This window comes from Mya arenaria, chromosome 2, assembly GCF_026914265.1.
Source record: "Mya arenaria isolate MELC-2E11 chromosome 2, ASM2691426v1".
Taxonomy (NCBI): Eukaryota; Metazoa; Mollusca; class Bivalvia; order Myida; family Myidae; genus Mya; species Mya arenaria.
The window spans coordinates 29,170,030-29,183,576 of NC_069123.1; the positions used below are offsets into that span (position 1 = coordinate 29,170,030).

General features: G+C 36.9%; 1 protein-coding gene across 1 annotated transcript; it reads right to left on the reverse strand.

Annotated features, from left to right (window-relative positions):
• Positions 1–8,888: 8,888 nt before the first annotated feature.
• Positions 8,889–12,849, reverse strand: LOC128214165 (uncharacterized). The gene is made up of 4 exons (XM_052920492.1): positions 12,715–12,849; positions 10,639–10,754; positions 10,256–10,353; positions 8,889–9,967 (listed from the first exon to the last, which is right to left on the reverse strand). Exons 1-4 carry the CDS (start codon positions 12,847–12,849, stop codon positions 8,889–8,891), a joined length of 1,428 nt encoding a protein of 475 aa, XP_052776452.1.
• Positions 12,850–13,547: the final 698 nt, after the last annotated feature.

Consider the following 13,547-nt stretch of genomic DNA (forward strand, 5'->3'; position numbering starts at 1 on the left):
CCTATATTCGCGGATATGCGTTGAAGCAGCGCATAGACTCCTTTGCTGTATAGATATGGCCTATATTCGTGGATAGGCGTTGAAGCAGCGCATAGACTCCTTTGCTATATAGATATGGCCTATATTCGGTGATGGGCGTTGAAGCAGCGCATAGACTCCTTTGCTATATAGATATGGCCTATATACGGTGATAGGCGTTGAAGCAGTGTATAGACTACTTTGCTATATAGATATGGCCTATATACGGTGATAGGCGTTGAAGCAGTGCTTGAACTCATTTGCTATATAGCTATGGCCTATATACGGTGATAGGCGTTGAAGCAGTGCATGAACTCCTTTGCTATACAGATATGGCCAATATACTGTGATAGGCGCCGAAGAAATGCATAAACATCTTTGCTTTTTAGATATAGCCTGTATATGGTGATAGGTGTTGAAGCAGTGCATAGACTACTTTGCTATATAGATTATAAGTATCTTCCATGGCCGCTCGTGTAAGATAGGTTCATTCCGACCCGAGCGTAGGGTGTTTTGCGGAAACGAGGTTTACCGAGTTTCCGCAAAACACCCTGCGCAAGGGTCGGAATGAACCTATCTTACACGAGCGGCTATGGTAGATGCTTTTTCTCCCACCTCAATTAAACAAAATAAAGTAAAAATGTATTTTTTTCGCTGAAACTCTTTTGTGCTTAGTGAAAGTAATTGCGTATGGATATGCGATAATTCGTAGTTATCATGGATATGCGCACAGTGATACACATTATGTTAATAGCCAAATAGTTCTAAGGAGAGTGAAGCATTATTTCTTGAAAGGTGCGTGAAAACTTTTTTATGGTAACATTTGAAGCGAGAAATAATTAATTAGCGTTCTAAATATTGCCATAAGACAAGGTTTCCATGATGCTACAGACGACAGTTTTCAACAAGGGAGGTAATTACTATGCGGCGACCATAAAAAAGGAGTTCCATACGGGCATTTTATCTTCGCCCGTGGGCAAGATAAGAATTTTTAGCATTGTTAAATTATGGGATCTACTTATCTGAGGTGGGAGAAATGGCCTATATACGGTGATAGGCGTTGAAGCAGTGTATAGACTCCTTTGCTATATAGATATGGCCTATATACGGTGATAGGGGTTGAAGCAGTATATAGACTCCTTTGTTATAAAGATATGGCCTATATACGGTGATAGGCGTTGAAGCAGTGTATAAACCCCTTTGCTATATAGATATGGCATATATACGGTGATAGGTGTTGAAGCAGTGTATAAACCCCTTTGCTATATAGATATGGCCTATATACGGTGATAGGTGTTGAAGCAGTGTATAAACCCCTTTGCTATATAGATATGGCATATATACGGTGATAGGTGTTGAAGCAGTGTATAAACCCATTTGCTATATAGATATGGCCTATATACGGTGATAGGTGTTGAAGCAGTGTATAAACCCCTTTGCTATATAGATATGGCCTATATACGGTGATAGGCGTTGAAGCAGTGTATAAACCCCTTTGCTATATAGATATGGCCTATATACGGTGATAGGTGTTGAAGCAGTGTATAAACCACTTTGCTATATATATATGGCCTATATACGGTGATAGGCGTTGAAGCAGTGTATAAACCACTTTGCTATATATATATGGCCTATATACGGTGATAGGCGTTGAAGCAGTGTATAAACCACTTTGCTATATATATATATGGCCTATATACGGTGATAGGTGTTGAAGCAGTGTATAAACCACTTTGCTATATATATATGGCCTATATACGGTGATAGGTGTTGAAGCAGTGTATAAACCACTTTGCTATATATATATGGCCTATATACGGTGATAGGTGTTGAAGCAGTGTATAAACCACTTTGCTATATAGATATGGCCTATATACGGTGATAGGTGTTGAAGCAGTGTATAAACCACTTTGCTATATATATATGGCCTATATACGGTGATAGGTGTTGAAGCAGTGTATAAACCACTTTGCTATATAGATATGGCCTATATACGGTGATAGGCGTTGAAGCAGTGTATAAACCACTTTGCTATATATATATGGCCTATATACGGTGATAGGTGTTGAAGCAGTGTATAAACCCCTTTGCTATATAGATATGGCATATATACGGTGATAGGTGTTGAAGCAGTGTATAAACTTGCTATATAGATATGGCCTATATACGGTGATAGGCGTTGAAGCAGTGTATAAACGCCATTGCTATAAATATATGGCCTATATATTGTTATAGGTGTTGAAGCAGTGTATAAACCCCTTTGCTATATAGATATGGCATATATACGGTGATAGGCGTTGAAGCAGTGTATAAACCACTTTGCTATATAGATATGGCCTATATACGGTGATAGGCGTTGAAGCAGTGTATAGACTCCTTTGCTATATAGATATGGCCTATATACGGTGATAGGCGTTGAAGCAGTGTATAAACTCCTTTGCTATAAATATATGGCCTATATACGGTTATAGGTGTTGAAGCAGTGTATATACGGTGATTGAAGTTGAAACAGTGTATAGACTCCTTTTCTTTATTGGTATAGACCCTATATAAGCAGTTGCATTTAACTATTTACTATATAGATATGGTCTATATACATCTACCTTGAAAGGCGTTGAGGCAGTGCATCATTTGTGTTTTTATTCTATACCAATATATATTGTTCACTCTATTTTAACCTCTTTCCGAGGTGATGAAACACTGTTTCATGTTGATATATAATATATTGTTATATCCAAACATCTGAAAGTCAGAACTTACTTTCCTGTTTTCAACGATTGATCAGGAGAAATTTAATTGTACTTTCGGCAAACATATTTCTCCCAAAATTCCTTGTCAGTGACGGTGTTTACACTAATCCAAATTTGCTAACAATTTGATGTATTACAGACTCCGACAATGTCATTTCTTCCGCATACATATGTTCAACGAAGCCAGTGATTTTGAGAAATATCGCGAATTAGCGGCGAAACGCGGCGCAACTGTCGCGGGTCATATTGGTAGGCCATCAATCTCCGGCATTCGTGTTAAATCGAGCGGAGATAAGATCGCTAATGTTATTTGTAAAAGGAAACAGTTCTGAAGCTGTCATGCCAAATTTTGGAAACAAAGAATGGATGGGTTGTTCTTAAGCGCAAACAGTTTTTACTCTTGGAAAAAGGAAATATTTTAAACGCATTGAAAAGCTATTAATTTTGTAAATGATAAAAAGAACACATCTAGCTTGATAGCCTCTGCATGATCATTGTCAAGATATATATCACGTGATATCATTTGTGTCCTAGCTGTCTCTTCGTATGGTTTGAAAATATACGCTTATAATAATGATAATAATAATAGTAATAATAATAGTAATAGTAATAATAAAAATAATAATACATGTAAGAAGAAGAAGAAGAAGAAGAAGAAGAAGAAGAAGAAGAAGAAGAAGAAGAAGAAGAAGAAGAAGAAAAGAAGAAGAAGAAGAAGAAGAAGAAGAAGAAGAAGAAGAAGAAGAAGAAGAAGAAGAAGAAAAGGATAATGCTTAAAACAATACACGCATACGCGTCACATAGCCTTTATAATTTGTTTTCAGGTTTTCCGTTTATACTAAAATTTGAATATTCAAAACTTGCAAATATGGGGAAAATCAATGATCAGACTCAAGATATAAAAAACGCCTTGTCTGGCATTTAAAGGACTAGACACCAGAGGATACAATTGCAATTGAAAATGAAAATTGCCAAAACTAACATAAAATTGACATCGTTTTGTATAACCACGTAAATCTCAGTAACTTTAAAAATAGCGTCGGTATATCTATTAGTACTCACAAACAGATATAACTTAAACTGGGAAACCAGTATGTGCTATTTAAAACGGGAAAACACAGATGAGACACCACCATGATTGTGTTGCGTTTTTGTTTTTTAACTATGTAAAGCGATGTATCCTCGGCCTCCTACTAGCTCGCATCAACAATTCTAGGCTAGGTTTGAGGAAATACTGCATTTGCCGAATTTTGGACCATCTGGTGTCTAGCCCCTTTAAGAAAAAAATCCAACAACTTCACTTAAAATATCTTAAAGAGGATCTTTAAAACTGAAGGGTTGCCTTGGAAACTCAACTGACCTCAATTAAAACATGCTCACTTTACTTTTATCAGATGGTGAAAATCAGAAAATTACATAAACTGTCTATATAGTTTGTCTCAGCCATCCGACAGCCGCCGCGTTCATCTAACCAAATACCCTATCAATCACGTGGTCTGAGCAATTCCAAATATGTCACATAATCAAATATCGTCTCACCCTCCTCATAACCCCAATCTAAATATGTTCGTTAAGCTTATATCAGATGCTACGTTTCACTAATCGGTATGTTTTCCAATAAAACACTTCTGTGCAATTATTTGTATTTTGAGTGATAAGGCTGTTATTGTCGCTTCTAATGATCTCCGGCGCATCAATATAGCGAACGCATGGGAAACAGGATAAATTGAGAAATCGCAAGAACTAATCAAGCTGGAAGAAGACTTGCTTAATGCTCTTCATTTAAGATCTCAAATGAGTAGTTTTGTGGACGTGATTATGTCAGTTAAATTTTATGAAATTTTAGGGGGGGGGGGGTTAGAAAATTTTAGGGGGATATAAAATATCAGGGGGGGGGGGGATAGGAAAGTGTTAAGGTTTTAGGGGTATAAAAAAGTTCAAGGAGTTGAGGGGATAGAAAAGTTTTAGGGGGATAGAAATCGGTTCGGTGGTAGAATCTATGATAAATCAGTTAGAAAATGTTTTGTAAACTAGGATGATTATATTGGGATGAATAATAAGGATTTTGTTAAATCTCGTGGATATTTAGGTTGTAAGTTAAAGGTTACTTACTTAAAGAACGGCATTAAAAACGTAATAAATTGAATAAATATAAGATGAACATACTTATGGTTGATACGTAGTCAAGTACAAAGTGTATATATCTTTGAATAGAAAAATCAAAATCCAGTCAATACCAATGTCCTTCAAGATACTATCAAAATAGCAGTAAATCTTAATCGCAGAATAGAATACAACCTACATTTTTAGCCAATGAAATTGCAGATAGGCAATCATTAAGTTCTAGACTTAATCATTAAGAATTCCAACTTGAGCAGGTGTTTAAAGGTCTACTTACTACCACTCATCCGATACACATTCAGGCTGCGTCAGATTTTGCGTTCACAATATGTCAGCCAGTGAGGTTGTATTCGAAGATAGGTAGATGACCTGAAGTAATATTTTGATGATTAAGAAGGGTTCGTGGGCTATTCTCACTCCGCCCATTCTTAATAATTAAAATGTTACTTCATGTCATCTAACTATTACGTAAAACTGACAAATTCTGACTGCCTTTGAATCGACGTGCATTCTAAGTGGGTTAATGCACAGCTGTTATAACTCCTCGAATGGTTACACAGAAAGAAAACTAATCGAGTTGCCCGTAAATATTTTTGCAAGTATGAGGCCATGTAAACGAAGACCATATTAAAAAATATTTTCCTCAGACCGTTTTGAGGCACTGACCCTACAATATGTTGCTAACGATATTTTTTATATGTCTGTGCGCCTGGCCTTGTCACGTGGTGGCGGATCCGTGGTCTTGAGGTAACACACTTGACTATCAATCCAGTGGTCGCAGGTTCGATCCCCCGTCGCATCACTAAACAAAACTAATCGTCTTCCGGGAGGGACGTTAAATGGGGGTCCCATGTGACAGTGCTATACACTGGTGCACGTTAAAGAACCGGGGTAGCTCTAACCAGGGCTTAACGGAGCCCTCGCCGAATGGGCAAGGCCCGAGTGCGAGTATAAATAAGCGTACACACCCACCCTTGTCACTTGTGTTTTGTTTGATCATTGTACCGTAGACAGGTTTGGGAGGCGTTCCTGTAGTTTCTTTGTCATATTACATGTACAAATATAAATAAATCATTTTATTAAATGTAAATCACTCATGTTTTTTTCAGCCTCACTTAGAAAGGTTGAAATTGTTACCATAATTGACATCGTCTGAATTTAGTATTGCTCAAATAAAGCCAAAACAGATTCGAATGACTTCTTTTCATGACTTCAAAATACGATGGCTACGTTTGGAGTAGAATTATTGGTTCAATACATTTACAACATATCTACGTTTAAATTGATTGCCAGTGAAGTGTTGTATTGCATAAATAATCAAGAACTCCAAGAGTAGACATTGTAAATTGTCCATATATACATCCGATGTTGTTTTCGATGGAAAATGGCCGAGTAGTTCCGAATGTAACAGTACATATGAGTTAGCTAACAAAAGACACAAAGAATAATTGTATGTCCAATAAAATCGTGTTTGCAGTCTGACGTTGATAATGTCTGGTGGTCAGCAAATGATGGATATAGAGACGAATGGTCTATTAGGAAACATAATGGATGCGGTATCGGGAAAGCCGCTGGAATTTGACGTATCATAAATTTGATGGAAAGCATCAAAAACCGGTCGCTGACAGCGTATGTTCTGGAACAGTGCGCTTAATCAGAATAGTTAAGAATGGTTCCAAATTGAATACCAAATATGGCGGTCTAAATTAACTTGTATGAATAACTTGGAATTATGATAACTTTTGAATCAAAGGGACTTGGATTTGCAGAAAAACCGCGTCAGCTCTGTATGGGATGGTAAACTCGTGTGACAGCGGTTGATTGAGGCGTTCTGTTGGAACATGTCTATCTCATTAGGGACCTAATTAGTTTCCCAATGGTCCCCATTCATCCCCTTGGCGGAAGAAATATGAGTCTGTGAGGAACTGTCTCTTCGAGCAAACACGGACAGATTGTTGTATTGATGGGTCGTACAATAGTGTCTGCTTCTGTTTGTTCCTTTGCAAAAATAAAAAATAATAAAAAATGGTACTTCTTTTGGTTTGCTTTCGATCTAGTTGGGGTACTATTTCGTTAGCTGTTTACCGTATATTTTCAATCAGAAAACAATGTGTGTATGTTGATAATTATAACATATTGGTTCAAAACTTTGGTAAAGTTAACAACGTTGTTAACTTCATTTTTGTTAACTTTACAAATCTTAAATGCTCTGGAAGTTATTTGAATACGCGTGTACTTCTAATCCGCAGGGTTCCTAACAAGATCTAAGACTTTTTGTTTTACTAGTATTTAAATATACAAGCACATCATCAAATATATCACGCTTAAAAGTTAACAACTATCTCGTTAACAACGATGTTAACTTTATCGAAGCTATGAGCAAATGGCTCATAGTATATCAACTTTTTATATATAAATTAAAAATACCACCATCTTCATGTTAGATTCTTCGACCGTACAGACTACATCCAAAACAGGAAATAATAGTTTCTGTTTAATAGTCAATTGTTGAAAATAAGACAACTAAATAGACGAGAATCTTAACTGAAAATTCTCTGGTCATGGTTTTCATAAAACAGCATTGTTGTTTAAATTGTTCATTTTGCCGACAGAATACATGCGGTGACAGGAATGAAAATTTGTATTTTCTCGCATTAATGTAGCATGAACAAGGCTTAAATGACTGAGCTATTTCTTCGAGCGGCTTCGGCGGAAAGGTCGAAGTGTTTAATTAAGAAAACTAATGCGGTTTTTGAAGGAGTTTTTGCACATATGTCGAGGACAATTGAGGTTAGGCCCGAAATCTTTTTCTGTCATTTAAGGCGTTGCGGTGTTTTTGTTCCAGGCTCCAGTGCACGTGAATTCATTAATGAGCCCAGTGCGCTCGTGCGCATGTAGATTTAGGGCCTTGCGGTGGGGCCACCATCTGTTCACAGGGTGGTTTTGAATAGGAAACTATTCACTGCAGTAATAAGACATTGTTATAAAATAAAACAACGAGCAGCGTCGGTTTTAAGAAATAACAAGATTTTAATTGGACATTAATACGCAGTAACAAAAAACACACACATAATTATGCAAAACTAAAACAGGAATAAAATGAAACATATTGACAAATGTTTACGCAATAGTTTTCTGAGACAATGGGCCGATTGTTCAGAACTTTTTTTAAGTTAACAACGTTGTTAACTGAATCGTTGTTAACTAAAATCACCTTAAACGTTAACAACGATGCCGTTAACAAACATTAACTTTTACAACGATCGGAACAATGTGTAATGTATTCTAATTTGATCTTTTAAGGTGTTTTAATATAGTTTTATGAATATAAACACAATGAACATAATTCGAAGCCTGACATGTGTTATCGCATTTATTTAAAGACATTGAATGTGATTTTAGTTAACTTATTATACACAAATGTGTATTAAAGTAGTATTAAGTCATTAGCTTTATGTAATAGAAAATATTTTCGCAATTGCTCTGTATAAAGGATTAACACATATTTAAAGAAACAAGTTTTAGTGTCCCTTGAATACTCTGATATACATTGGACATTCTTAAAATATCCGGGGGGGGGGGGGGGTATTGGCTGAAACTATGTCTTTCATTATTTAATTATTTAAGTTTGTTGACAATTTTACTCCATCTCGCACTGTATTAAATTAGCTTCAAACTACTTTATATGACGTAAAAGATTGATGTGAGGTCATGTTTCGCTCCGAAATACATGGCAATTGCCTATAATTTATATATTGCACAACATATATTACATACATCTTTTGAAGTTTTGTTCTTGACGAAGTGCTCCTATCTCGATTTTACAATTTGGCACAATTTAACAACAGTCAATATTATTATCACTCTACTTAATGTCAAAAGTCATGTGTGTGACGTCATATGTCGTGTGAGGTGATGACGTTCTTTTTAAAAGTTTCTTTGCACACTTTAGTTAAGTCTTTACACTATAGTTTGTCATCTCTTTTCCGCTTAATTGGGTCAACTGTGTGACGTCATATGTCGTGTGAGATGATGACGTTCTTTGAAAGTTTCTTTGCACACGTCACACTGTAGTTTGTCATCTCGTTTCCGCTTAATTGGGTCAAACTCTCGCTTGTGGTGAGATCGCATGTGGTAAACGAGATCGCTAGTCATGCGGAACGTCGCGTTACATTTTGCGCACCAGTTTTGGGCCAGATTCATTTGCTGTATTGGACGCTGCAGTATTGGCGGAGTGGAGGCGGTCTGCAGAATTTTCTCAACCATTGGATTCGCCGTCGGCACGCACGGAAGCTGAGATTTTCGTAGTTGCTCCATCAGAATCTGCTTACTCAACATTTCACCGTTTGGATACGACCTTATGGCGTCCTGGGATAGCACATTTATTGGTCCGGGAAGGTTCTGAAAAAAGTTCGGTTTGCTTGACGTTGGCACTGGGCACCTTTCGGCATATAACCGTGGATCAATGTACTGCTGGGTGCTGGATGATTTCGGAACAAGCCAATTTGGCATCATCATTCCAAACCCGCCAACAAAACGGTTGTTCAATGCAGCCGATGGCATCATTCTCTTATTGTACAGATGACGCATTAAGTTGTCCTGGCTTTTTTCCTGTAACATTTCATTTGCGATTGATCTAGATTCTTGTCTGTGAACAGATGTTCTTGCCTCATTAGACTGTCCGGTTGGGGAGTGGCTTACAGTCGACTTTTCCACTTTCCTGAAAGCACTTCCAGCTTCACCTCTCTCTCGTTCCGCTTTTGGAGAACACTGAGGGGGCGTGGCGACATTGTTATTCTCCTCTACAACCATGACCTTGGCTGGACTTAGGTCAAGGTCAACATCAGAATCACTTTTACGTTTTAATATCCTTATGTCTGAGTTATCAGAATTGTCACTTGCGTGCCCGTCGCTAAAACTTGGACTTGGTAGAGCGTGATCTGTTTTGGGGTGTCTGCGACCAGGACTTATTGAACTGGTGCTTTGTGAACCGTTACACCGGAAGCGCGCATGCGCTAACATTGAATACTGGTACTGGAAACTCTCCCCGCATTTCGGACACGGAATTTCGTCACCATCTGCAGAAAAGTTTAAGATTGGCCTGTCATATTTATTATAACTTTGGTATGATCATTTCTGCTATTGTGTTTGAAGAATATGTGTTGTTATTCAGATTTTTTACAATGGTAATTTAGTGATGTCTATAATAAAGTATAATTATAAAACTCTTCTGAACTCTTTAAGATAATTTTTTCGTCGTAATTTGTAAATACTTAATTTAAAATAATACTTGTAATGCATAAAAGTGATTGGCTTTGAAATTACTGTTATATAATTTGAGATTATGCGTTGGTGCATTTTATTACCTATCGGAGTTAGGGAAACGTGTATTCCGAGAATCTGGGCGAAGTCTTTGCTGTACCAGACAAGTAGCTCCTTCCCGCTTCGAATGATCTGCAAGGTCCTGTAAAGGCGAAGTCATTGTTGTTTATTAAAGTAAAAAAGACACTAATACCGCGATATCAACTTTTGTATTTATGATAAAAACTTACTACTACTTTGTGGAAACGATTGAAATTATTGCAATAAAGAATACTTGTACCAACTTGTCTCATACTCGAATTGCTTTTCACTTGTCTGAATTTTAGTAAGCAACGCGGGCAACGCAAACATAAACGGAAAAAACGGAAAATTTACGTTAACTCTGTTTTTTATAACTCACTTAGATTTAAGATAAACCCCAACCCACCTATAGTAAATGTGTCCATCCTTTGTGTAAGCCTCCATATTCTGTTCGTCCATTGACCGCGCCGCTCTCACGTACGGCAACCAGGCCGTTCCCAGCTGACTGTCATGAACATCCACCTGTCGAAAGAATCTGTATGTTTTAACATGTTGGGGTGAAGTTGAACTCCAACCTGTTTGAGTTGTTCAAACTGTACGGATGAAGGTTAACTTATACTTAAAATGCCGATTTCACGTACGGTAACCATACCATTCCCCGCTGGTTGTGGCGTACGTCCACCTGGGGGAATACATTGGCATGTTGAACCTGTTGGGACGTCATAAAGCGTTTACAACCTGTCGAGATGAACGACTAAAGTTGGGCCGCACTGTTCTTACATACGGTAACCAGACTGTTCGTCAATCTTAAACAGCACATGCAAATATAGAGCCTGTCGGAGCAATATGATAGTTGAAAACCAGTTGGGATAAGAAACTTAATTATGATCTCGCCGCTCACACGAACGGTAAAAAGGCTGTTCCCAGCTTTCACGTATGTCTGCATGTCTGGAGGATATATGTTTATTAAACATTTAATAACCAAACATGATTGACCTTCCAACAGTCTAAACTTTATTCAATACCGCAATGCTTCATAGATTGCGTACCACTTAATATTTTGTTTATCCATAGACCGCGCCCATCTCGCGTACGTTAACCACGCCCCTCTAAGCAGGTTGTCGCGTACATACAAATTGGACTCATATAAATTTGACTAATTAAACCCACCTGTCTTTTTAAGTTAATATTATTAAAATGGTTCGGTTAGAGGGTTGAAAAAAACACACTTGAAAATGCGACTCTTGTTAAAGGAAGCTATGTCGTTCCAAGCTGTCTTTCACGTATGTCCCGCCTATTAAATGTTGAACCTTTCGGTGTGAGATGAATAATGTTTAGGAGTATGTCAGGATGTAAAAAACACACAATGATGTTGTCCGCGTAGCTCTCATATAGGGAAATATAAATGAATATTATTGTTTTAAAGGGACTAGAAGCAAGATGATACGATGCGAGAAAAAAAGGAAGTTGTCGAAAACTAACAATAAAATGAAGTCTTTGTAAACAACGCATTGAATCTCCCTAACTGATGTATCACATCGCTTGTATACCGCACATGTCTTATTCGCAGTTTTGCGCATTTTTCCTATTAAAAATTTACTGGGGTTGTCTACCACGTAAACCCCACTTAATTTAAAAAAGGCGTCGGCACATGTATCATTACTAAACACGTGACTTTGCATGCTAATTATACACACTATAAACTGGGAAATCAGTATGCGATAATCTTAAACGGGTTAACGACAAAATATTATTTTAATCATGTAAAATGATGTTTATCGGTCTCATACTAGCTGGTTTTGACAATTCTAGGCTTGTCTTGTGGAAATAATGTATTTGCCGATTTTGGGACCATCTGGTGTCTAGTCCCTTTAATATGTCTGGTTAAAATTTAAATAATGTGTAATATGAGTATTCGTGTCTGAGGAAAATTCGCGTTGATAAATCAAGGTTCTGATGGCCGTCACGTTATCGATTAATGAGCTGCGAATACGTACTGTTGCTAACAATTGGTTTAGACGTTAAATAATGTATGTTTTTTCCGGTTTCTCGACCTACCCGATTTTTTACCCCCCAATCTTAGAGGTTCTTATTGCCTTGAGATTTTTTTTTCATTTGTTTGATTTTAATCTATTAAATGTTAAAAACAAAATGTTTTCGGCTTTCAGCTTTTAACAATCCCAGCGATGCAAATACTTAAGTGTATCGATGTTCTTAAGCATTAAACCTATTGTTTTTGGGAACAGAAATATGAAAACTTTAGTTATTAAAAATATTCCCATTTTTTTACGACCTACCTACCCCTGTTTTTGGGCATGAAAACTGGAAACAAATATTTTATGTTTTTAAGCTATGCACAGTACCTTTTTTGTATAATCAAACGTATTAAGGTCGGTCGTAAAAAATGGGAATCCCTTTTTTAATAGTTAATGTTTTCCTGGAAATAGTAAAATGCGTTGAATTTCGACAATCTTCCACTTACCCTGACTGAAGCCGTTTCCCTAACACTGTCGCTGGTCAGGTAGCCAATGAAATGTGCCGACGGGATATTGCCGACAGCGGGAAACGGGCCGTATATAGCGCCATAGTCGACGTCCGTCTCCGCCACCACACCCATCATCGCCCGTCTGTCCGTGTCTGCGAGTTTAGATGCGAACCTGTATTTAAGGAGAAAGAAAGATCTTTTGATTGTGGAATTTAAAAAAAAAATAGGATGTTTTCCTGAAAGATGAAACAGCTAGGGCGGCTTTTCTACCTATGAGTACATTATGATATAGACAAATCCAATGTATATATACTTCAACGTTTTAATTTAAAATCAAATTTGAAATAGAGAACAGTTTATATTTATGTTAGCTGGTTTAAAAAAAAACGTTTCAGTAACCCGGATGAGAACCAGAATGTTGTACATTTTTATCAGAATTTGTTTTCTATATAATTAATAAAAATGGATAATTGTAGCTTATGAGTAAAACGGAATACGGATAAAAAATTAGATAAAAGTATATTTTAATTATAAATCAAACCATGGTAATTTTCAAACGCAATAATCGTTTTAATGTTAACCAAAATATTTTCAGTTTAGGCCAACAAAAAAGTTCTTTTTTTGCCCACTATCATCTCCAAAATAAATAGAGTGGGCAGGTAGGCATAACTTTCTTCTATTTTTTGAAAAATAATAACTGAGAACAGAGATTCTGTACCAAACCAACCTATATCAGGGTACATCGCTACTGTAGAACTTTTTAAATATAGAATGGTCAAGTTTTTGTATTTAATATTTTTTAAAGAGATTTTGGAAAAAAATCCACCCTA